The sequence below is a fragment of the Talpa europaea genome (genome assembly GCF_964194135.1).
Source record: "Talpa europaea genome assembly, chromosome: X".
NCBI lineage: Eukaryota > Metazoa > Chordata > Mammalia > Eulipotyphla > Talpidae > Talpa > Talpa europaea.
In genome coordinates, this window is record NC_140081.1 from 93,098,372 (window position 1) to 93,124,293 (window position 25,922).

At 54.2% G+C, this 25,922-nt stretch overlaps 1 protein-coding gene across 1 annotated transcript; it reads right to left on the bottom strand.

Annotated features, from left to right (window-relative positions):
• Positions 1 to 5,703: 5,703 nt before the first annotated feature.
• On the bottom strand, positions 5,704 to 22,460 carry IDS (iduronate 2-sulfatase; the record flags this gene model as incomplete). Its single annotated transcript, XM_084259040.1, is given in 10 exon segments — positions 5,704 to 5,729; positions 5,732 to 6,175; positions 10,623 to 10,796; positions 12,663 to 12,789; positions 14,686 to 14,856; positions 16,239 to 16,439; positions 17,170 to 17,258; positions 20,809 to 20,986; positions 21,651 to 21,787; positions 22,299 to 22,460. Coding segments are annotated over 10 exon segments (1,644 nt in total). The 5' UTR covers positions 22,396 to 22,460.
• Positions 22,461 to 25,922: the final 3,462 nt, after the last annotated feature.

Below are 25,922 nucleotides of genomic sequence, written 5' to 3' on the forward strand. Positions count from 1 at the left end.
CGAGCGAGAGACGCGTGCCTCCCAAATCTGCATCCAAAGCCACGCAGGAGGAGAGGAAAGAGACAAGGCCCAACAAGGCCCTGTGAAGTCAGGTACTAAGGGGCAACTTTTCCCATCGGGACCCCAGGAACCCGCCCATTTGCTTTAAGAAAAAGAGTAGGGGGCCTCCCCGGTGGCGCAGCGGTTGAGCGCCGGGTTGCGAAGATGCCCGCAGCCTCTGCAGCGCCGGTTCGATCCCCGGCTGCTCCCCGGCTGCTCCCCGGCCACCGGAGGAGGGTCCCACATGGCACGCAGACCTCTCCTGCCGCCCGCTGCTCCCCTCAGCAGTGTGTTTCATCATTCTGCCTGCTCTGCTCCCCGCTCTGGCTCTGGTGAATTCTCTCACCCTCCCGCGCTTCTGACTGTACCCCGTGCTTGTATAAATAAATAAATAAATAAATAAATAAATAAATAAATAAATAAAAATAAATCTTAAAAAAAAAAAAGAAAAAGAGTAGGCCCTCCTTGAAGTAGGTGCTACCGTTTATCTGGGCTCCATAAACGGAGGCCCACGGGACTGGTCAGCCCACTTCCTCGCCCGTCTCCCTGGGGCTCTCTAACTGCAGGGTGGGCTGAGACGTGGCTCACCGGCCACTAGGGCTTTTCTAGTCAGTCTGCTCCCTACCATCAAGAATTGGACTCCTTTGCACCCCCACCCCCACCACCCCGAGATGCCAGCCCCGTTCTCCCACCCATGGGAACAGGTTGGGTCCCTTGCAGAGGCAAACCTCAACTGTGGGGTCGGGATCTGCCAAAGGGCTGCACCTGTGGTGAGGCAGCAGCAAGCAGCCCCGACACAGCACTGAGAACGGCCTACGTGACGATGGCGGCGAACTTCGCGATTCACTCACCCAGCAACTCAGGCCGCGCACAATACAAACACAAGCGCCTTTCTCAATAGCGTGCGGGAGACGAATTCATAAAACCTGTTAAGTAAATAATAAGTTTTGAATATAAATCACCTGCAAAAGGTTCTCTTCCAAAGCACCCCGAAACGACAATGAATTCGGGCCGAGCTTCTGTAAATGTCGGCCTGGGGCAACTCTGCACTGTCTCACCTGCGTAAATCTCCGTCGTTGACTTTCGGGCAGGAAAAAGCCAAAGCCGTTGACCCGGAGCCTTCCGCCACTCTCCGTGCCCTTACTCTTGATCCCAGCAGGTGCCAGATAGCCTAGCATGAGTCCACGTTGGCTGCTGAAAGTGGGGTGCGGCGCCTCCCACCTGGCCCGTGCTCATCCAGAACCCACCCAGGCAGCCCGGAGTCGCCCTCGTCAGAGCCCGAGGGCCACGACAAGTGGCATCTGCCCACTGCTTGGGCAATGCATTGGCAGGGACACCAGCAGCAGCTTCAGGAGCCTGGGGCAGGGCGGGCTCTTACCCACTAGGGAACACCACGGCTCACCAGAGAGCACGGACCGCTGAGCGCCCCTCGGCTTCAGGTTCTCACGTGCAGAAGACAGAGACCACCCAGGAGAGCGAGAGGAACCAAGTGCCCCGGGGCAGGCGGGGAACCGGCTACAGCAGGCACAGCCACCACAAGCCACAACTCCGGCCAAAGGAGACAGTGGGCAGAGGGCCCGGGATGGCTGGATTCGATTTCAACCCAACCCTGGGCCTGGATCCAGGCTCCTCAGAGCTCTAACCTGCCAGGTGGACTTAGGCAAAGAAAAGGGAAACAAGCCCGCTTGGGAATGTGCACCCACATGGCTCCCATGGCGGGGTCCATGCCCTGGGGAACCTGGAGGGCGTCGGTGAGCAGCCCGAGGTAGGCACGAGGCGGCCTTCACCATCATTCAGAGAAAACAAACATGCCGTCTGCAGCCAGACCAGGGCTCGAAGCACCGTGCCTGCTCTCCCCTCACTTTTCAAGTCACTGAAGATGCATGTAGGCAGAGTTTATTCCGCAAATAATTAAAAGCAGAGATTGGAACAGATGTTTGCAGACCCACGTCTCCACTCCAGTCAAAGTGTGGAAAGAACCCAAGTGTCCCTCAGGAGATGAGGGGGTAAGCAGAGCATGGCCGGCCATGGCGGGACTGCTGGCCAGTGTCTAAAGGGAAGCAAAATGTGGCACGAGCTGTAACCAGGACAAGCCCCGAGAACACCACGCACAGTGGAATGAGCCAATGGCCAAAAGGCGAACACGCTAAGTCCCACAGCAGCCAGCACAGCCAGAGACAGCAGGTGTCTGGGGGCAGCCAGGGCGGGGCAGTGGGGAGTTGCTGTTTGATGGATGCCGAGCCTCAGTTTTGCCAGATGAAGAAGTTCTGGGCGTGGGGGTGGTGAGCGCTGTAGACAGGGCGAATGGAGTTCCGCCCCAGCACTGCACACTGAACAATGGTCCAATGGTCAATTTACGGTGTGTGTCTCTTCCCACGAGTTTGTAAACTGCTAAAGTGCAGTGTGTTACTTAATAAAAAAGCAGAGCGGAGGCAGGGAGGTGCAGCCGTTACAAGTGCTGACAGGACTGCCAGTCACACGAGAAGGACGCGAACGTCGCTGTATCGTAGGAGCAGCCCCGGGGCACTTGGTTCCTCTCGCTCTCCTGGGTGGTCTCTGTCTTCTGCACGTGAGAACCTGAAGCCGAGGAGGTACAGGTTAGGCTTCAGCTCTGGACCATACAAGGGCCCTTACAAAATAAGATGGCGAGGCACCGAGCCCAAGAAGAAAAATGCCCAGATCTGTGCCCATGTGCATGGGCAGAAGGTGAGCAGAAAGAAACACGCCGTGTCAGCAGTGGCTTTGTTCTGAAGTGCGGCGTCTCTTCCTCCTCCTCATCGCCTGTAATATGCAAGTATGTGCTGTGGTGACAGGCGGAGACACCGGTAAGTTGAGTATAAACCAAACCACAACAAAAGCAAAGGAAAGTGAGTATTTATTCAATTCCAAGTTTGACAAGAAAGGGGGGGTCACATGGAGTGTTTAGGCAGGGGGCCCATCAACACATTCACAATCACGGAGAGAAGAAAGACCAAGGTTTTGAAGCTCTAACAAGATACGGCACCCACCTACTGTGGCCAAGAGGATTGGGTTTATGGTTTTTTATGGTTTCATTTCTATATATGCCTGTTGGTTTTATTTTTTTAGTTTTACTACCCTAAGGCAGCACCAGTGTGGGGAGTCAAACAGAAAAGTTTTTGACAATTTGGCACTGAAAGGCTATCCTAAGGAATCAGCTGAAACAGAAAAATATTTTATGCACAAAGTTGTTCATCACAGAATTATCTGCAATACTGAAAATCTGTACGCAGTCGAAATTTCCAGTAACTGAAGAAAGGTTAAATTATGATAAAGCCACACAAGAAAATCTATCACCACCAGTATAAAGTACCTTTGCAAAAGTCTGTAATAACTGCATACGATGCTGGGGGGAGAACATAAAAGTGCGTGACAAAGCACATGGTGTGAACACGACAACAGACAGGAATTCACACCCCAAAAAAGACAAGATATTATGTGACTATCTCCAGGGTAGAGAACTGACCCGTCTTCTCACCCTTTACTGGGTTTCTCTTCCCATTTTTTTCATCATTACCATATTGATTTTCTATTCAGGAAAAGAGACTTGGCTTACGTCACGTAGCCACAAGGTCCTGGGGCGGCGCGCCTCGCACGACACTGTCTAGAGTCACAAACGCTTAGCCTCCGGGGGAGGGGGGCGGGGAGTGGGGTGTGAAGAATGGCCGTGACCGCGAACGGGTGAAGAAGAGGAGGGGACAGCCTAGGGGTGGGAGGGAGGACGGACTGGCCAGGAAAGCGAGGGACCAGCTACGCTGGTCAGCCGAGGAAAGGGGCTTTGTGGAGTCAGGGAAGACTCTGACTGCTCAGCGGAGGTCGTGTAGACCCAGTAGTAGGCACTGACGGTGTTGTCAAGGGCAGGATCGCAGAGGGATTCCAGGAAGACACGTGGATTCCTTAAGGGGCAGGGGAGGAAATCGGGGGGGCGGTCAGCTACGGGGGAAGAGGTACGAGGGACCATGGCGATGGAGAGGAGCAGGAGGAGGAGGAGGCCACAAGCCAGAGTGAGCTCCCTGCTGACCCTTAAACCCGACACACTTCGCGCCGCTCCGGACAAGTCTCTGTGGGCAGAGGCAGAGGAAACAGTGCACGGAACGGGCCGGTGCCAACGCGGGGGTGCCTGGCGCAGCGCCGGGCTGGGATCGCTAGTTTTGATGTCAAGGGAACTGTCCAAAGGAATCTGCTCAAGGGCAATGGGGAGGGCCACAGGCAGCGGCCTCTGCTGAAGGCTGTCCAGCTCAGGGGGTCGGAGACAGGTTATGCGAAGCGACAGAGATAACGAAGCTGCTCACTGCGCAGCTGTGTCGCCACAGGCCCTCTGCAGGCTGATGAGTAACAGTCTGTCAGCAATTGGGCTGAACTGAAATAATCTTTTAATATCTTGCCTTTTTCTGCTTACCATTGAACACATTGCAGTCACTTCATCCGATCTGCTGTATATTTTTCCACAAACATTTACCTTTAAACACAGAAGCAGCACTGGACAGGACGACTAAACATCACTCACGCCGACACAGGACTACGTGCGTTTGGCAAGCGTGACGCTCCAGTGAGTGAGGGTCACAGACCGGCTTCAACAGGCTGTAAATGTGAGTCGTGAAGATTCCACCCCTTTAAGAGGACACTGTCTAGGCTTGATCCTACCTTTCTGATTATTTTCATATTTAGGAAACACAGAAGTACATTCCGGGGGGCTGGAAACTACCTAATATTACACTAATGAAACATTTCACAACCCTGAACATAATTTAGAAGGCAACAAAAAGCAAAGCTGTCTTTAATCAGCAGTGACAAGCAGAGTATTTTTTGCTTCCTGGATACATGGTTGTCTGCAGCCAACCGTCCCTGAAGGAGAAGAATGCCGCCGCCGCGCGCCGTCAGGCCCGTGAGCAGTTCGCGCTGTGCGTGACTGCCTTTCCGTACATGGCCTCTGGAGTCAGTGTCACTATTTGCCACTAACTTAAAATCTCTGGAAACTTCTGGCTGAGTTTCCCACATGTCCCGCCTGCCGTTTACTGAACATATTTATTTGACGGAGAAACCGCACATTCATCTTCTCAAGCAATTTTCTTTTTAGATTTTTGAAATGTTGAGGTCTTAGAAAAAAGTATCTTAGATGTTAGAAATAAAATTTAGACTTTTAAGGGCCTTGGCAGCTTGCATGATTGTTTGACTTTACATTTTAATAAGAAACACGGATTACAGGTTGGCCTTGTATTTTGCATCTACTGGGCCAGAAATCATCACCAAAAGAACCAGGAACTTGGTGTCAAACCTAATTTGCTACGTGGTTACTTTCAGAACTGTACTAAACTCCACAAACACGGAGAGTATTTGCTGAGTATAGCGCTCCGTTTGCTCACGTAGGCTTGCTATCTCAAGGAAGGCAATGTCAGTTTGTTCGTCTGGTACTTACTCATGGTCAATAAGGGAGGGAGGGCTGTTCAAACGAGGGAGAGGCTCAGCCCAGCCCTCCATCGGCCAATTGGAAACTAATCAAAAAGTAACTCAATCAAAGGTTCGGCTGTTGCACATCCTGAGGCCAACCCCCCGGGCGGCTTCTGAAATGGGTATTTACAGATCTTCAGACTAACGCCTCCCACTGGCTGGAAGGGGCTCACCGTATCTGCCGTCTGCAAGGGACACTCAAGGCATCAGTGACGGGGGAAGGGCCCCCCTTGGGAGCCATTATATACATTGTGGTCCTGCCAAGGGTCGGAATCAACGAAATACAGTTCCCCTGCATGGACCTCAGAAAAGTTAGCCAGAAACTCACGGGGGTCGAAGCTAACCCACACGGTGTACCTGTAGTCTATTGTGCGGATGGAATAGCCCATGACCTTGATATCTTTTAAACTCGGCTTGTCTGAGTTCCACTGAGGAAAGTCCGCAGGCCGGGGGTACTGGCTGTAGGCGATCGACTCACGGGGACCACCCAAGAGCCCCGGCTCGTCTTCCACACTGGACGATCGGAAATACTTCAGCAGGCTCTGGCCTTCTCTGCACAGCTCGACATGAAAGGAGGGCACAGGGCAGGGGGGCGGCACATGCAGCCCTGCGAGGCCTGCGAGTGTGGGGAAGAGAGCGACGAGTTCCACGGGGTCCAGGACTGACTGGCCTGTAACAGGAAGCCCCCCAACAGAACAGGTTACATCCTGGAAGCATCCTCCGGCCTGCACAGCTACTCTGTTTTTTCTCCTATGCTTAATGTTTGCACAAGAATTGAAGAGCAATGCCAACTGGGCACCTTGACCAATGGCAGGGTGCAAATGAAGATGCCTTCTGCCTGTTAGAACTCTCTGAAAGCATCTGCAACCTGGGAATACCAGTGTAATAGCTGGTTCATGCAAGGGTCGTGGATCAGGCCTGAAGCACTGAGTAAAATGTCTGTTCAGGACAGGGTACGCTGAGTGTCACAGCGTCACCCTGGCGATATCCCTTTTATGCACGTCTGCATTGGTCCATCTTTTTCTCTTCTGTGGAAACTACAGAGAACATCAAGCTCACGGCCCCGAGTTTTCTGAGCATGCGGGTCAGAGGCACGAAGTGTTCACCTCGCTGTACTAACATCGCCACCACCATCCAGCTCTCTGCATCTTGCAAAACCAAAACTCTGTGCCCATTAAACAACTGCTCCCCCGCCCCACTCCTCCCAGCCCCTGCATCCACCATTCCATTTTCTGTCTCTATGAATGTGACTGCTCCAAGGGCCTCCTGTACGTGGAATCACAGAGTATGTGTCCACAGAGTATGTGTCCAACTCTGGCCTATGTCACTCCACATGTCCTCAAGGCCCATCTCTGGTGTAGCAGCCTTAGAGTCTCCTTCCTTTTGAAGACTGAGTAATAGTCCATTCACTGCAGAGAAGGGCCCCATTTTTTATCCTTTCACCTGCCAACACACCCTCAGAGTGCCTGCACCTCCTGTTGATGGCAAATGCGCCGATACAATCACATAATACTGTTTTTGGTTTGAACACCTGCTTTCAGTTCTGTGGGGTCTACACCTCAGAGCAGAACTGCTGACACAGATGGTAATTCTACATCCCATGTTTTGAGGAAGCACGAAGCCACTGTGTGCAGCGGCCATGCTATTTTAGTTTCCACTTCTCCACATCCTGAGCAGCACTTGATGCTCATCGTCGTCCAATGGCAGCATCTTACGGGGTGACATGCGCTGCCATCGTGGTCGATCCACCTCTCATGTCCAAGTCCTGCCCTTTGCATTGATTCCTGGTCATATTTACCTTGGACTGGGACTGTCAATCTGGCCTTTCTGAAATCTTTGAAAGTTGGAATTTTATACAGCCCGGTTTTATTTCCTAGATGTTTGATTAGTAAGGGGGAAAAGAGGAAAGGTTTTAAGGAGATACCTTTACCAAGGCAACACCTGGCCAACAAGGCCACCACAGCCAGATGATCAAGCCTGCAGCACGAATAACAGCAGAGGCCACCAGGAGTGCCCTCCATGATGTGGCCGGAGCCCCCAACCTCACAGGCAGCACGTGAATCAAAATTCACACTGACTCTAGCAACAAGAAAGCTGGCAGATAAATCCCCACTGACAGCCATGGTCCAAGACAGCGGGCCCGGAAGCTTGTGAAAAGATGAGGTGGGAGATGAGGGGGCCCAGACAACATGTGGCCTTGTCCTCAGAGTGAGAAGGTAGTGGGGGAGGCGCCAGAGCAGGCTGTGACAGGACCAAGCTCAAGTTTTAGAGGATCATTTGAGGAGGACTATCTCTAGGGGGTCAAGGGCACAAGCAAGGAGACTGTAGTGAGCTGCAGTAATCTAGCCAGAGAGGGAGCAGTGTGGCCCAGGGGGTGGCAGTGAGGGGTGAGGAGGAACCTGGACAGATCCTGACTGGAGAGTGCCGGGCTTGCTGACAGTGCATCACAGATGGAGTAGGGGAGACGGAAAGGGTGGGGGCAGCTCCAGACTGTGGCCTGAGGCCTGAGGAGGAAGTGTCAAAGGAAAGGCTCAGGGCATGAGACCAGAAATGCAGCAGGAGGTGTGTGAGACCAGCCACGTGGGCCAGGCTGCAGAAATCCAAGGCCAAAGTTCAGGGGAGGGACCTGGGCCAGAGGCAAAATTTGAAAACAGATGGCAGTGCGATTACATGGTTTTACACCAGGCTGAGCACCTCCCGAAGACATCTCCACACAGATACTCAAGCTGTCAGAAGGCGTCTCCAGTCACCAAATGGCTATAACCACGCTTCAAAACGGGTTAGCCTTTTATCAGTGATGTAGAAGACAGAGTTTACAAAGGTGCAGAAATAAATAAACTGGGCGCTGTAAAGCAAACTTAGATCCAGAAAGGCCAGAATGATGGGCCAGAACAAAGGATTTAAACAGGAATCAATGTAAGTGCAATACTCGACCCACGGCATGGTGGAACAGAAAGGCTGGAATCACCCTCTCCCTTTGCAACAAATATTAAAGAAGATGAGCATGTGCTCATAGGAAAATCCAGATGCTTCATTGCAGCTATACAGCCCCAGGAAGTCTGAGAACTACGGTTGGGGGCCACTGCAAGGGGAGCATTTCTACTGGGATCAGGAACAAGACAGGGATGTCCACTGTCACCATTATTATTCAACACCGTCCTGGAAGTCCTAGCCAAAGCAATTAGGCAAGAAAAAGACATAAAGGGAACCCAAATTGGAAAAGAACAAGTGAAACTGTCACTATTTGCAACCGACATGCTAATATACTTAGAGAAACCAAAAGAGTCTACCAAAAAAAAGCTTCTGGAAATAATAAATGAATACAGTAAAGTGGCAGGATATCAAACCAATACACAAAAATCAGTGGCATTTCTATATGTGAGCAATCTATCAGGAGAGAAATAAGGACTATAGTTCCATTTTAAATCACACCAAAAACATGAAACATCTGGAAATAAACAATGAAGGAGGTGAAGGACCTGTACAATGAAAACTATAAAACTGTTAAAGGAAATAAAAGAAAACACAAAGAAATGGAAAGATATTCTGTGCTCATGAGTAGGAAGAATTAACATCATTAAAATGTTACAGTACCCAAAGCAATTTACAGATTTAATGCAATACCTATTAAACTATCTGTGTCTTTTTTTTAGGAAATGGAACAATTATCAAATTTATATGGAAACACAAAAGGTCTGGAATTACTAAAATAATCTTCGAAGAAAATGGAGGCATCCTTCTTCCTGACTTCAAACAATATTGCACAGCAACAGTATGGTACTGGACCAAAAACAGAAACTCAGACCAATGAACAGAATTGAAAGCCCAGAGAGTCACGAAGAACCCACACAGGCCACCTGGGTGGAGGAGGGGAGCTTGTCCAGGAGTCTTTGCCTGAGGGCCTTGCTCACACTGGAGCTTTTGGGAAGACAGAGAGCAGGATAAGCAGCCTGCTTGAGAGCCCTTGAGAGGCAGGGCTGAAAGTCTGGAGATTTCATCTGCAGACAAGAGGGTTGTGGTCTTCAAACGCTGGAAGGACAGGCCCGGGAAGTCAAAGGAAACATGCCCTTGACTGTTGGGGAAGGCAGAAGTAGAGTGACTCGGTAACTTAAGGATCTGCTGCCAATACCCACTCACTTTTCCTCCCAGCCCCTCCTCGCTCTCGCACTGAAGCTCTGGTGGAGTGATGCAAGGGCACATGTGGAGGGGTGACCCTATACTCCCCAAATCATATAGTTGTATAAACGATTGACAAATCAACATTCTAGGAAGAAAATAAACTATTCTTAAATGGAAAAAAAATTCCCTGGTAAAATGCTAGACAAGTACACAGGAAACATGTCTATAAATGGGCTGGTGGGTGATTCAAGAGTCTTTATGGGGCCTCCCCAGTGGCGCAGCAGTTGAGCGCTGGGCTGTGAAGCTGCCCGCAGCCTCTGCAGCGCCAATTCCATCCCCGGCTGCAGGGCGAGGGTCCCACATGGCGCGCAGACCTCTCCTGCCGCCCGCTGCTCCCCTCAGCAGTGTACCTCGGTCCTTCTGCCTGCTCTGCTCCCCGCTCTGGCTCTGGTGAATTCCCTCACCCTCCCTCGCTTCTGACTGTACCCAGTGCTTGTATAAACAAACAAATGAATCTTTAAGATAAAAAAAAAATTTAAAAAGAGTCTTTATAACAATCTCCAGATGCTCCTGTATAGTCTGGCTTTTATAGCCACACATACTGATTTTGAAATTTTAAAAAATGAGTAATTTGTCAAAATGAGAATAATAAAAAAGATTTTATGTATCTAGTGACCTGCTGGAGTGCTGAGCTGTCAAAAGGGCCACAGACTCCCTCGAAAAGTGCCGAGTTCCAGCCAGCAGTGTGCAGGGGAAGGAGCCGGGCTGAGCGGCCCAGCCTGAGCAGGCCCTCCCCACGCTGGGCTCGCACCTCTCCTCCGGCCTGCCCCTCCACCCTGCCACAGAGCCTGGGAGGCACCCAGGAAGATCAGGTCAGGGTCGGGGGATGGCCAACAGGGGCAGGAGGGCGGGCTGGTAGGCCCCAGGCTGCGGCCTGAGAACGTGGCTTCAACACCAACTGCTGCCATCAAGCGCTGTGACCACAGCGGCGTGCATACCTGGCTCCAGTAATTCCGAGGCGGGAGCAAAAGGGTCGACATAAGGGAACAGCCTCTGGCCTGCCTCTGGAAGTGGAGCCGTCCTTCCAGGCACGTAGAACATCAGGGGCACACGTGTGCTGACGTCAAAATTGCTGTATTTGGCCCATTCTCCATGTTCGCCTAGAGACCACCCTGGTGCAGAAAAGCATAACATAATGACTAAAAATGACGCACACCATGGCAGCCCACTCACCGTAGATGCCGTTTCGTGTCCTGTAGCTAAAACTCGTCCCCTGCAGGGAAGGCAGACTTCCTCTCGAATGGCCACAAAAAGGGTGCTTTCCCCTAAACACTCTGTTTTTTTGAAGTAAGGCATTTGTCCTGAGAAAGGAAATCTTCAAAGGCAAAATAAATATCAAGTTCCCAAACTACAAGAAGTGATAAGAACTAACCCCGTGCGTCAAGGCTGGGCGCCAAGGCCTGTGGCCCACGCAGACCCGGGCCCCGTCATCACTGCCCTGTCCTGTGCCCGCCCATCTCCTGCCTCCAGTCCCACAGCTCAGGTTTTCGCTTTTGGGTGTGGGCTGTGAAGCTACACTGCCCACATTTCCAAAAAAAAAAAAAGACAGGGAGCTCTCGCCCGGTGTTTAAGACACGCCATAGAACAAAAACCCACGATGCCGGGTTCCCCGTCCTCGGCCTTCACTGAAAACCACCCTTACCGCTAATTTCCAACACCCTTCGCCAAAGACACAAGAAATACTCCAAGTTGGAAATTCACAAATCTTCGGATGTTTGCACACTCTTTTGTGATATAAAAAATGTAAAACACGGAGCATTTTGCGTTACAAAATAGCCAAAGCCACCAAAACCTGCCATGGCGGGTTCGAGAAGGCTTCCGTGGTCTGGCTGCGGAAGAGCCCTCTGGGAAGGGCCACCTGTAAGCAGGTGCACCTGCACGGAGCAAAGAAACCTTGCAAGTGGGTCCTGCCATGACAGGGCACAGCGGTCTGCGCTGGCACAGGAGAATGGGCACCGAGCAGAAGGGTCACAGGGAGTGTCAGTTCATTGGGGGAGCAACAAAAAACTGGGACACCTCCAGGTATAACCAACTAACATGGGGGATTGTCTATGTTAAGTGGGAAGAACAAAACAGCACCTGAAGCACAATGGACACTGCCTTCTGCCAGGACTACACGACGCGACACACACAACAGGGCTGTGTCACAAGTACAGGCTGGCGGCACCGCTAAGCCCTGGCCAAGTGGGACAAAGGGCAGGGGGCTCAGCCCCCCATCCCATGAGCTGCAGATTCCTTTTCCTCCCAACGAGAGCACACTCAGCTCTAACGTCGATGAGGGTATGGCGTCTGACAACAATGAGGAATCATTTCCCTGCTCCGGGTGTGGTAATGAGCATGTGGTTGTCCTTCAAAAGAGCCACATTTTTAAGATACTTTTTGGAAAACTGAACATTCTGATTTCCTAAAAAAAAAAAAAATTCAGGAGTAGCTCAGGATGAGATGAGCAAGACTGACTGGGGAGCTGGGAGACTGGGGGGCAGGGCAAGGAGTGGTATTTCGTTCTCTACTATTGAGCATATTTAAAAATTTTCAAATTAAAATTAATAAAGATATTTCCACTTTTGGAAAAAGGAGGACACAGCCCGAGGAGCGATGGGCAGTGGTAAAACCCGGGGTGTGGGCAGGGCGGTGGGGGAAGGGCATGGTGAAGGCTGAGGGCTGTGCTGACAGCCCTCCAACCCTGGAAATGGCTAGAAGCAGGGTTGAAAGGGGTTCCCCCACTAATGGAAGCTACTGCTGAGTTCACCATGAAAAAACAAGTCCCCATAAGGTTCTCCCCATCAGCATCCATCACCCATACATTTGAGGTGATCCTCAGACCCACAGGCCTGGCCTCCAGGGGTAGGTCCCAGGGCTAACAGGGTCATTGTAGTAGCACCCAAAGACCCCAGCCTCGCTGATCCCCAGGAGAGAAGACGCCTGTGTTTAAGAACGCAGAAAGGCTCTGAGGCTGGCAGGCGGTCCCCAACACTCACCGTGATCTGAGGTGAGCACGACCATGGTGCCAGTGGCCAGCTGCAGGTCGTCCAGGGCGCTCAAGAGGCGGCCGACCTGGGTATCCATGTATGAAACTGACGCAAAGTAGCTTTGGCGGATCTTCCGCTATAAATCCAAAACAGGTAACGAAGGTGACTGAGTTCAGCGGCTGAGCTGGCACATCCGCCATGTCCCCTGAGCAGCCCTCCCGGGCAGCCCCCGCTGATGCCTTCGATGGTCTTCTCCACCCGACCCCACTGCTCGCTGCCTCCCCACGCCTGCGCTCCTGTGCAACCCACATGGCCAGAAGTCCCGTTCTTCTTAAAGCAAATCAGTTTTCACTTTAGCACAGAGATCTCAGCAGACGCGGGGCGCCACTGTCCCCCTCCCAGCAGGGCGCGCAGGTCTTCCCAAGCAAGGGCCGGCCGGCACACAGAGCTCTGGTGTGAGTGGCCTAGGGCGCCCGGCATATTCCAGGGACTCAGGTCGCTGCGCTGGACACACACTTGTTTAAAGAACAAATCAAGCCACGCCTGCTGCAGTGGCTTAGGGAGGTGTGCTGAAGGAGCGAGGGGGCAGTGCGGATTTAAGCGGCTTAGGAGATCAAGTAGGAGAGGGGAGCAGGGAGGATGAGGACCACAAGAGCACGCCAGGTGTTTCACTTAGCTGAGGCAGGATCTCAAGGTGAAGCAGCAGCCAGAACAAGCCACACTTCGCTTTCTCCCCCAAGGTCAGGCCGGGTGAGGGGGAGCAGTCCGGGGAGAGGGCAGGGAGCAGGTGTACAGTCTGCAGTGAAGGGCTGGGAAGGAGGGAAGACCCCACTGCAGGGATGGGAAGGGGGCTCGGTTGGCCAAGTTCCTGCTGCTCTTCTGAGACCCAGGGGAAGCCTTGAGCCCGGCGCATGAGAGCGCACACACCCCACACGCGTGCACAGGTACAATTCCAGCTGTTGGTAAGGGAGGCTACCAATAGTAGTGCCCACTTACCACCTACTTGCTGGGTAGCAGCCGATCCTGCAAACCCCCCTATAAGGTAAGTGTCACCACTCCCATCTTACACACGACAACTCAGGCTCAGAGAAGTTAATTAACTTGCCCAGAGACACACAGCTGGCAAGGGGCACAGCCCAAGTGTACCTACATCCATCCTATGCAGTCCCCTCCCTCAGGCTGTCCCCCAGTCTTGGTTTCTGCAACAGGAAGTGTGGCTATAAGTTAAGACGGTGGGCAGAGGGGCAAAGGGGCTGGCAGGCAGTGGGGAGGCTGCAGAGCAGCCTCAGAGGGCAGATCAGAGCCCTGGGGCGGATGGGACTGGAGGGTGGCATGGGTAGCACGGGTTCCCTCTCAGGACTCAAAGCCAGAATGCCAGGAAGCAACACGACTGACCTGGGCATGACCTGGGGCCAGCCGCCGCCCCGCCCCGCCTGGGGTTCCCTCACCTGGACGACAAAAGCAGGTTCTGAGGGCACTGTAAAGAGCTCACAAAGCCGCAGCCTTTTGATGGGCCATCACTAAGGAGGGGTCGCCCAATCACCCACTGTGCTTCGTGCCAATGCAGGCTTGTGGGGATCCAGGGAGCACACTTTGAAGACACTGCCCTCACCCTCACACTGCGGCCTGCCTGTCAGAATACTCACATGAATCACAGAGATGCAGGGCTCTAGGTGGAATATTCCTGAAGGAACATTATCAGGCAGAGTGGCTACTGAGTCAGTGTAACCATTCTTAACTGCCGAGGCTGCTCCGCCCCCATGTCGTGGCCACTGGACACCAGAGGTCTCAGCTGGATGGCCCTGTGTGGTACCCCGGCTCCGTCTGTGCCAAGGCCCTTCTAGTCAAGCTGTGCCCTAATTTCCCCAAGACGACCCCCTGCCCGGCACATCACCTGACACCCAGCACAGAGAAGGTTCTTAGTGAGACGGGATGGGCAGAGGGGTGACGGCAGAGGGGTGCCCACTGAGAAAAGCAGTGTTGGCTTTAGCACACAAGGGGCTGACGCCTCGCCCAGGTATGTCTCCCATACCTGAAAGTCCACGGGGACCGGGCCATAGGGCACACTGATGTTTAACGCTTGGACGTCCTCCCGCTCCCTGATGTCCATCCAGGGATTGTAGGCCACGGGAGGGAGGCCGGCAGGGACCTGGGGATCAGGAGCCAAGGGGATGTTCTCCAAGGGATACAGCTTCTGAAACTCCTTGGGGGAAGCACACAAAGCCACCACATTGTCACTCTTTACCACAGGTATTTGCCAGCACCTGACAGTCAGGCCTGAGGGCGAGATCAGAGACCAATGGTGTTGGCACCATGTGACCTTGGACTCCTACAGATGGGGCAGTAAAGCTCTTTCTACAATCGAGCCCCCCGCCTCCTTGTCTGCACCTCCCTCTAAGAAAATGGGTGGAGGAGCTGTGGGTTCCAAAGTGACCCCTGGAGTGGGCAGTTCCCTGGGGGGATCCCCAGAGCTCAGCACAGTCCTCCTTGTGGCTGAGGGTGATGGTGGTGAAGGGACACCCAACACCATCAGCAAAGGAAAAAGGTGGGGTGGGGGGCAAAGTGTGTGGAGAAACCAGGCACAAGCTTCCAGAGTCTTCTCCCGGTGAAGTCACACAGAACGCGCTTCATTTCCGCAGCACTGGGTGGTATAATAACACTGGCTGGGAAGCTCATTAAAGCCCCAGCACCCAGGCTTTGGGCTGGGGATGGAGCTGAGGCACCCTGCCTGCACAGTCCCATATCCCAGACCCAGGCAGAAACTGAGGCTTGTGTGAACAAACAGTAAGGCATCGTGAGCCCCCTCAGGAGTTCTGAGAAAGGGGGCAACACTTTGAAGATCCAGGGACCAGCCAAGGGCCATCCTTGTGGGTAGGCCTTTCCGAAGGTCCTCCTCAGGCTGGCAAGGTCAACTTTTCTCTGCCCAAGAGGCAGGAGAAGCGAGTCTCCTCCACCACGGGGCTGGAGGCTCCTGCTGAGAAAGCGACAGCCTCTGGGCTGTCGAAGCAAACACAGCACAGCAGGGCTGTGGTCTCTAAGGGAGAGGCTGCACAGGCCCAGGAAAGAAACACAACAGGGAAAAACCCCACGAGCTGTTCCAAAGGAAGAGGCTGCATGCTCTAAATGACAGCCCTCGAGCACAGGACCGGAAGTGCCAGCCAGCAGGACGAGGCCCAGTGTTAAGGGGTCTGACCCACAGGCCTTCCCACTGTACCCTAGAATCATATCCCAAGAACTACCTCTTCTTGCACACCTGGCCGGCCAGCTCTGCTCACTTCTCGGTGATGATCTCACCATCCCACCCAACATGAGCTCCCAGAGTTCAAGGACAGGAAATGCAACCCTCCAGGGAAGGGAAGTAGAAAGTCAAGCACTTCCCACAGGGTTCCACACATCCGAAACCTACCTCTTAGCCTCACCTCTGACTCCCATCTTCACATTGCTGGGCATGCTAGTGCCGCCAGGCATCCCTGGTGACGGCGCAAGGTGGGGTAGAAAGTGCCTACCTGCACGTCACAAGCCCTTCCTTCATCCAAGGCTGCAACTGTCATGCTGTGCCAACTCTGCCCCCAGTCAGGGCCTCACCTTTGGGTACCTGAAGGGGATGTGCGGCTTATGGTATCCAACAGCCAAGAAGAAAGGCTCGGCCGATGTTTTCATCTTTGTCAGTAATTGTATGGCTTGCTCGGTGCTCTGTTTGTCAGGCAAGGTGCCCTCAGGCACATCTGCCACATCCACGGGGCAAAGCAGGTTGGCATGGAGTTCTCCATCTGGCCCCCGACATGTCTTGCAAAACAAAACATATAAAGTCAGCTTTTCAAGTGCAAGAAATGGAAGTCACGAAGGTCCCGTGGCAGACTCACTGTCCACAGCAGCAGTCACACCTCTCAGCCATCCAGGCTGGGCGGGCACAGGGGAGGGGGACGAGACAGGCCCCTTTTCCGCTCCAGGCAGGGGCTGGAAATGCCCCAGCGCTTAGCTTCTGGCTGCTAATCCTGTCTCCAGACCAGAACCCATGAAAGGAAACCTAAGTAAACTGATGATAACAAACACTGGCTCCAATTCAACAGTAAATAGAACGAATAATCCAGTTTAAAAAATGGGCTGAGGGCCTGAATGAACATTTCCGCACAGGAGACATACAAACGGCCGGCACACGCGTGTGAAGATGCTCGCGCCACGGCTCAACACAGACACGCGCGCCACCCAATCGGCCCACGACCCACCTACCAGGCTATGATTTTAAAAAGTGGGAAACAATATATTAACTTTCTTCACAGATTCCTTTTCTTCCCATGATGCTTTAAAATGGTAAGATCCCCACCAGAGCTGTGAGCACCTGGACATGTCCATCAGGCCCGAGGCAGACAGACGGACACACAGATGGACGGAAGGCACACCAGGGTCAAAAACGAGCCCTGCGAAGCTCCCCGCCTAACGCGCGGGCGGGAAGTTGCAGGGAACACCTCGCGAACTTTGTGTGCCTGACAGGAGAAGCACTTCTGCTCCCACTCACCTTGGTGTTTTCGTACTTCTCGGAGGAGGGGTGGTAAGGTGGGACTGACCAGCTGTATGGGGAATCATCGCTGTGATTAGAAGATATTCCTGGGGGGAAGAAACGACATTAAGTGCGGCAGGACCCTCCCCATCCCAAGCTAAAACTGTAAACAATTGGGGAAGCAGCATGGCCCCTCAGTTTCCTCATCTCCAGGCCGGATGCTGGGGAAGTCCCCACAGAAGCCACCTCTTCAGCTTCCCTCTGAGGACTGAGCATCTGGCCTCCAAGGAAAGTGATCAGCCAGCTGGGAAGGGTGGCACGACCCTGCAAAGCTGGGGCCGGGGTCTCACCCACCCGCTGAAGGAAGCAGCAGAGGCATGGGCACCGCTGTTGTGCCGGGCACCAACCTGGTGCCAACCAGATGCCAGACAAGTGAGCCAGGACTGAAATCATGCCTGAGAACACCAAGTTCAGCGCTCATTCACAAAGAGAAACCCACCCCAGCCCATAGTTGACAAAGTATCTGGGAAGACAAAACAACATGTGGAAACAAGGAGGGACTGGCTGCCAGCTGCGGAGATGCTGGAGGAAATCCACGTGACAGCCTTCCTCTTGCTGAAACCGCTCAAAGCTCTTGGCCTCACTGCAAAAGCATGTTACTGAAAATCCTCTAAGCTCAAAATTGGAAGCTCTCCGAACTGTACCAAATCAACTAGCCCATTCTATTTATTCCAGTCCTGCTACACACATCACATCCTTGGTTGTGACCAACGCAGCAGGCACCTGCCGGATGCAACCCAGGTGCTGGACCCAAATCAGAAGTTTTTGGCCCAGGATCTGCAGCAGTCTCGGGCCACTATAGCTAATCTGAGGATCCATCCACAAGCTGACTAGGCCCCGGGACTCGGGAAAATGAGGGAAGCGGGCCTGTCTCGGGGATCCTGCACAGATTCTGCCAGCCATGTGTAATATAAGAACCCAGAGGCCCGAAACCTCAAGAGGAAGTTAGTGTCAATTCTTCCCAGTTAAAATAGTTTTAGAGAAAAAAGCTCCACCGTCAAGTGGATGAATGAGTGAATAAATCAGAGAGAGAAAACAGCAGAAGCACTGTGTAAGGGGGGCAGCGCCCAGGCACAGAGGTGACACAGGAACTGGTGAGGCCTGGCAGTGAGGGCCTCTAAAGTCACTGAGGCTGGCAAGGGATGTGAAGGGAAGTGCTGCCTCCAGGGCTGTGCTAGAGGAGCAGCAGCAGCAGGAGCATGTCACAGGCAGGGAGAGGTGCCCTGCACAGAAAAGCATGGGGTGCCGCTGAGGAGAGCCAGCAGGGGCGTCTGGGGCAGGCTTAGCCAGCACAGCTAGCGCAGAGGAGAGAGCAGAGGGGCCTACAGGCCTGGATTCAAATCTTTTTTTTAAAGATTTATTTATTTCTATAAGCACTGGGTACAGTCAGAAGCGCGGGAGGGTGAGAGGATTCACCAGAGCCAGAGCGGGGAGCAGAGCAGGCAGACTGCCGAAGTACACTGCTGAGGGGAGCAGCGGGCAACAGGAGAGGTCTGTCACGCCATGTGGGACCTTTGCCAGTGGCCGGGGAGAACTGGTGCTGCAGAAGCTGCGGGCAGCTTTGCAGCCCAGCGTTCAACCGCTGCGCCACCCAGGAGGCCCCTAGATTCAAATCTTAGCACCGCTCCCTCAGCACCCGGGCCACTGTAGCCAAGCCACTTGACCTCACTAAGTCTCAACTTCCGCCTCGGGAAATGAGTCGGAGAAGCAGCCACCTTGCTTGCTGTCGACTTAAGGAAGCGGGCAGCCCAGAGCAGCACACCCTGAGCAGTACTCAGTGGGGCCACTGTCAGCCACCACACACTGTTCCTACAAGCAGCGCAGGCGAAACCTCTGTTCTCCACTGAAGGCTGGGCCCGAGGAGCCTGCGTGCGAAACCTAATCCTGGAGACGAAAGAGGCGACCCCACTAGCTCTGCTTGGCATCTCTTTCCGAAGCACCGTCCCCCTCTCCAGTAGCTACTCCTCTCTCCCAAACACTCCCCTCCAGGCAAGGGAGAGGCCAAGCTGTGGGAAGCGCCTCTGGAGGTGGTGGCAGCTGCACCACAGGATTCTGTTCAGATTCACCTTCAAAATGGACCCAACTCAGCCCAACAGAATGGGATCTCAGCGGGCCCCAGACGGCGGCGAGTGGCCGGTGTCACCGCTGGGCCCAGGGGGAGCTGCTGAACTGGTCAAGTCCTCACTCCTGAGGACAAGACTGACTGTCCCTACGGGGATCAGGTTTTCCTTTCTTTTTTCCCGAGACCCCTAGACCCTTCACAGACGCTGTGGCCACCGACAACACGACCAGCTGGCAGAGATGTTGGAATGCAAGGAAGACGCTCATGAACAAGGAACCCCGAGTCTCTAGCAGTGTCTGAGCAGTCTTCTCAAGCGATTTCGAGTTTGAGGGTTCTTGGCTCACTTCTAAATATTTCAAGAAACATACAGATTCAAACATAATTCATGAAGACTTTGAAGTCGCCACAAATAATTTTGAACATATTTTCCCTAATGACTCAAATTCCTCCCTTCTGCAATGCTCTAACTACCGCTGATTAAACTGTTTTACAGCCAGGATTCAACTCCTGAACCCCTGGACATGGAGACTCCCCAGGTAGCTGGTCAAGGCAGCTCTGATGCCAGCTTCCCAGAGCAGGCACCCAACGCGCAAAGCGGATGAACCATCTGCCCAAGGTCAGCCGCACAGCTAGGAAGTGGCAGAGCTGGAATGGAACCGAGGGACCCGGACTCCCCTGCTCCTGGTGCTGGGCACCCCAGCATATGTGTGACGGCAAAGGCCTGAAGGCAACTTGCACTACGGTGGCGCGTCTCCATGTGAGACTACCAGGCTGTCGCTCGACACGACCTCACGTGGACAGTCGCTATACGGGAAAAGGTGGAACTGCACTCACCAGGAATCACCAATCAGAAAAAGAATATGCCCAGAATGGCGGGGGGCGGGGACACCCACATACAGCACTCGGCAGGGTACTGCGATGACAAGTGCTTTCCATTCTTTAGTTTCTTCTTTTTTCCAACTTCGTGTCAATCGTGCAATTCTTCCATAAGTTAAAAAAAAAAAAAGCTGCATGTTGGCTGTGCCTCAGCCTTCTCGCGTCGACAGGAAAGGCATGTGCCAGGCAGGTGCCCATGCTGGAGGTCGGTGCCAGCTCACGGTCCTCTCTCCGGAGCATGTGGGCAGCCCTCGCCAAACTGCAGCCCTTCACCAGAGAGCAGGGCTGCTGTGTGGATGGTGCTCGGATGTGCTAACCCAGTCCCCACTGGGCGCTGGGGAGCAGAGGGCCAGGCACGCAGCCAGATGCCCCCCAAGATTCCCTCCTCCTGGTGAGTGCCTTCCTTCTACCTGAGGAGCAAAGGGACCCAACAGCAGCAGCGCTCATTGCTGAGAGGGAGAGAAGTTGTCAGGCGCGCTCATGCCAGGTGAGAACGGGAAGCCAAGCACAGAATTCATATTTTGGACCAAGGCGGGAGCCACTCATGAGGGGCCCACCCAGCCCCAAGAGACCTCTGTCTAGTAGCACCAGCCCCAGGAGGGGAGTCCCACGCCCAGGGTGAAGCAAGACAAAACCCAGATTCTGGGTATAGGCAGTACCAGGGTGAAAGACTTTTCCAACCGACATGGTCACGTAGCCGTTCTCCTTGAAGTACTGGGGGATGGTGGAGAAGTTCCCAGCGTGCACCCTCCAGTAGGAGTTGAAGTCATAGAGGCGGGTGGTATCAGGCCTCCTCCCAGTGAGGAAGGACACGCGGCTCGGGGCACACACCGCCTGCTGTCAGGGAGCAGAAGCAGAGGTAAGTGTCCTCAGAGGACAGCAAGCCTGGAGCTAATGGTAACCAGGCAACCACTGGAGTCCTTGGCAAATAGCTTGGCAGCTGAGTCATGCAGATCTCAGAGTCAAGTAAGGATTTGGGCCTAACCCACGCACCACAAATAAGGCTTTGGGGGCATAGGAAGGGAGGGATGGCGGGAGGAAACAGCCCCGCAAAGCAGTGGGGGGTTATGGCTGCTGCATGATGGCATCTCACAGGTGCACAAAACAGGCAGTGGGGGTGGGGGTAGCCCCATGAGGGGCTCGGGGAGGAGAGCCACCATGGCAAGTTGGCCAGCACACCCTTCAGCTGGCAGAGCTGAGGGTGGCATTGTGTAGCCATCATTGCTTCTCACGCCAGAACATTCCCTCTTTGGGGCAAGAAGGTGGGCAGGGCCAGCCTAGGCACAGCCTCCGGCCAAGGAAGAGGGGCCCCTTTGCAGGCAGATACCTCCTCTGCCAGGAAAAACCCCGTTCTAACTGCCTCCTGCAGACAACATGCTTCCCTGGAAGTGAGATGGCAGGCACAAGCAGACCCAGGTAACAACAGCTGAAGGGACCGCCCCTCCCAGCCCCACCCTCAGTGCGCGAGCCACACAGCACTTCCACAGGACCCCATACCTACCTGGGCAAAGGCATTGTAGAAAAGAAGGCTGTGGGAGGCCAGCTGGTCAATGTTTGGGGACTTTGCAAGTCTGTCCCCATAACAGCCCAAGGAGGGGCGCAGGTCGTCCACGATGATTAGGAGGACATTCAGAGCATCTGCACAGGACAGTAGGGGCTGCAGCCAGGTCACCTGCACTGGCACTGAACCGCGCCCCTCCTGAGTGCTGGGGTCTGAAAGGCCCAGGCCTGGCCCCTGCACCTTGACAACCCCACCAGCCAAGCCTGGGAGGGGTGACCTGGGCTGTGCCCCTGGGTGGGGGTGCACAGAGGAAGCCGCAGTCCTGGGTGGCAGGGCTAGGCTTTGGCCAGGGTGTCAAGCTTGGAGGAGAGGGAGGGAGGAACAGGAGGGAGGGAGAGGAAAAGAGGATGGGGGTGGCAGAGGGGAGGGAGGGGGAGAAGAGAGGGAAGAAATTTAGGGACAAAGGGGGAAGTGTGCACGGAGGCAGGGAAGGAAGGGGGGGCCGGAGGGAAGGAAGAAAGGATGATGGGAGGGAGCGGAGGCTGGATGGGAGCAGGCTGGATGGGAGGAGGGCGGGAGCGAGGCGCGAAAGGGCGGTGTGGGCCGGGAACAAGGGAAGAAAGGAGAAGGCGCGGACGTGGGCGGCACCTGTGGTCCAGTTGCCCTGCGTCGCCGACTCGCGGGAGGCGTAGATGGAGCCCAGAACCACGCCGAACCAGAGGAGGCCCTGGCCCGGCAGCGGCATTTCTGCCTCCGCGCGGCCGCGCCGGGGCCACGGCGACAAGCTGCGGCGGAACGGCCACACGGCCGCCGGGCCCCGCGCTGCAAACGGGCGCGGACTGCGCCACGCAGCCCGCCCCTCTGGCTGGGCGCCCGCCCGAGCTCGACTGCGCCTGCGCGAGTCGGTCCCCGCCCCCGCCCGGGGGTGGGGCCAGCCGGAATCCGGGCCTACGAGGGCGGGGCCGCGGGGGGGGAGTGTATGGGCCGGCCCCGCCCCTCGGCCCCGCCCGCCCGCCGAGCCGCTCCCTGCGAGCCCCGCCCAGGTGTGAACGTGGCGCAGGCGACTCGCCGTGGTCTCCGAGGCTTGGCGACGCCCCCACGGTCCAGAAAGACTAGTTGCCTAGTTGCCTTTGCTGATGCTATGCCTTTCACCTGGAAGCCCTGCTCTATCCCTCACCGTCCTTTAAAAGTCACACTCCCCTTGCTGACCAGCCCAAATGCCACCGCCTACCGCAATCTGAAAGGATCCTCTTTTTCCAAGCTGGTGGCGGTCCCGGAGTCCCTGTTCCAGGGGCTTGAGGGCAATAAAATCCAAACAAAGCTATAGAATGGCAGTGGGCACGCGACGTTTGGAGAAAAATAAAGGGGGGGGGACGGAGATCGCTTGTTATTTTCTGTAGTCACCAGACAAGGCCTCACTGAGTACACTGACATTTCAACAAAAGCTTGAAGGAGAGAGGGAAGGCTGGCACGTGGACAGCTGCAAGAAGGGTGCCCCCTCCTGGCCGAGGGTGAGGCCTGCAAGGAGACAGGTGAGGCTGGCAGGGATGAGGGTCGTGACTGAGTTGGTCAGAATCCATCTGCCCAGGGCTGAATGTCGGGAAGGATCACACAGTAGCTCTCCACCTCCGACTCACCTCTACCCCCCAAAAAAACAGCAAGACCAAGACTAGCCAAATGGAGATTTTTGCCTGCAGGGTGGTATTAATATTCACATTCCCTATGCCCCAGGCAACATGCTAATTCGCTCCTCCCAGCAACACCATGAGCTAGGTGCTACTGTTACTCCCATTTTACAGATCCAGAACTAAAATTCAAAGAAGCTAAGTCATTTTGTTAGGGGGAAAAGGCTGTCCTAAAGCTAATCCCATACAGGCTTTGTGGACTCCACCCCCACCCCAGGCCAAAGCCAAAGACACTGGGAACTCCAAATCCCATCACCACCAAAGGGAAGGTGGCTGGGACCTGAGGGTGGGGTTCAGCAGCCAGGTTGGTATAAAGCCAGACACGTGGGCTTTGGGGGATTCCCTTTTTTTGGCTCTCCACCAGCTCGCAGCGCTTGGCCAACTCTCGGAGCGCCTTTGGGTTTCCAAGTGGGCGGATCGGGTAGGACGCATTAAAGACTTTATTTCCCTATTTTCTCCCTGAGTTGTACATTTTCCTTATTTCCTTTTCCCTTGTAAATAAACCTTTTATGAACCATTTGTGTGTGTCTGTAGTGGAGTATTCATAAGTCCCTTTTAAGCGCGCAGGTGAGGACCCACAGCCAGGCAACCCGTTCAATATCGGGGCTGCCCTATAACAATTTGGCCAAAAACACACAGCCAGGGAGCAGAGGAACAGGGGGTTCTGAGCAGTCCGCCTCCTCAGCAGGGAGGTACAAGCGTGGTCTTGGCTTGCAGGCCCAGCACATGTGGCTGTTCACACAGGAGCCCGGTTGGCATCCCCCTAGGCAGGGCCAGTGTCCCCCTGCACTCCCCAGACCAGAGCACATCGAGTCCCACAGGGTGGGCCAGCCCCATACAAGGGCCCAAGCAGCCAGGTTCCAGGCAGCCCCTCAGGTGTCCCTCTTCATCCCCACATTTCCTTGTACTGGTGGCTGCTCGGGATCTTGGTCCTTCCCTCCCAGAACTATGGCCTCAGGAGACTGAGCCAGGTCAGCAAGGACTCCAGAGGAAGCTTGAAAATTGCTCTTCTTATTATTTCCTTTTTCCTTGGCATCTGTAATCATTTCTCACAGCAGTAGGTGCCTCCTATGAACTTGCAAAATAAAAAACTAGTCATATATTTGTCCTTATCAAAAAGCCATTAAGAAAAAATAATTTAGTAAACCCCAGGTTAGCCAAAGAGGGGAATGGGGCAGAAGGCACACCCTGCTCCTGCCTCTCCAGCTGCTGCGGTTCTCTTGTGGACATCTTTCAAGTGGGCCGGTGTTTCCAAGCACCGCCACATCCAGGCCAGGGGGAGGGAAGGGGGCTACATGAGGGATAAAGAGGCTGAGCGGTCCTTGCCTGCCCACCCCCAGGGAACAGTCTGTGGGGAGGAGGGACAGCGTATAATCCCATCCCCATCATGCAGGTGAACTTCTGACTTCTGAAAGAAGAGTTTCTCCAGAGGAACAATCTGATGTGAAGACAAATTCGCTCCCTCCCACACGGATTCAAGCCTTCCCACCCCAGGGGCAGCAGGAGAGCCTGTTCTCCTGACAGATGATAGCACCTTGCATTTGAGTATGCGGACTCCTCTCTCTCTTACTGGGAGAGTTTAGGCTTGAATGAAGGTGACAGCATGGGCACAACCACCATAAGGAGACCTCCCTTTGAATGTCTTCTAACCACTAGAACATGCTGCAAGTGAGGCAGGGTGTCATGCCTGCGATGACAACAGAGGAGTCCAGCTTGCTGGCACACAGTACAGAATCTCTATCTCCTGCCCCTGGAGAGGGTCGCGCAGCAGGGAGACAGGGACAGCCTGAGGGTGGCCTGCAGCCACAGCCAAGAAGAAGCCCAAAACTTGGTCCTGGAAGCACAAGGAAATGGATGGCCCACAACAACCTGAACTCAAGCTCCAGAAAGGAATGCAGCCAACCTCTTCCCCCAGCCTGTGAGATCTGAGCCAAAGACCAGCTAAGTCCCGGCTCCTGACCTCTGGAACTGAACTAATAAGCGCGTGTTGTTCTAAGCTGCTGAGCTGATGGTACAGCTGCACAGCGGGGCGTGTGCCTGCAGTAATTCAAAACCCCGATCTGCAGGAAAGTTCCTTCAGACTTCATGTCTGACATGCCCTGTGACTAACCACTGAACTTCAGCCAAGTCCACATTTCTGTGCCGCAACCTGCTTTTCAGCAATAAAATTTAACTCCTTTGTTCTCAACCCTGATCCCCAAAACCTATAGAACCTCATTCCTGTTCTTAATCAGGGAGGCAGATTTGAGTTTATCTCTTACTTCCTTGTCAATCGATTCACAAAACTGATTTCTTGAACACGTGGTGTCACGATCCGGTCTGTGCATGTCGGGTAGAGCCCCCATGGCTTGGTGATATTAGTAGCCATTTGACCTCAAGGTAAGACCCCTTCCTAGGGCCTCCCCGGTGCTGCAAGGGGTTAAGTCTTGGCACTATCAAGCTGTCGGCAGCCACTGCAGCAGCACAAGTTCGATCCCCAGCCAGGGAGCTGACCCAGAGGATGCAGCAGACCTCTCCTGTCTCCCTGCTGCTCCCCTCAGCAGTGTATTTCAGTAGATCTGCCTGTTCTGCTCCCCACTCTGTCTCT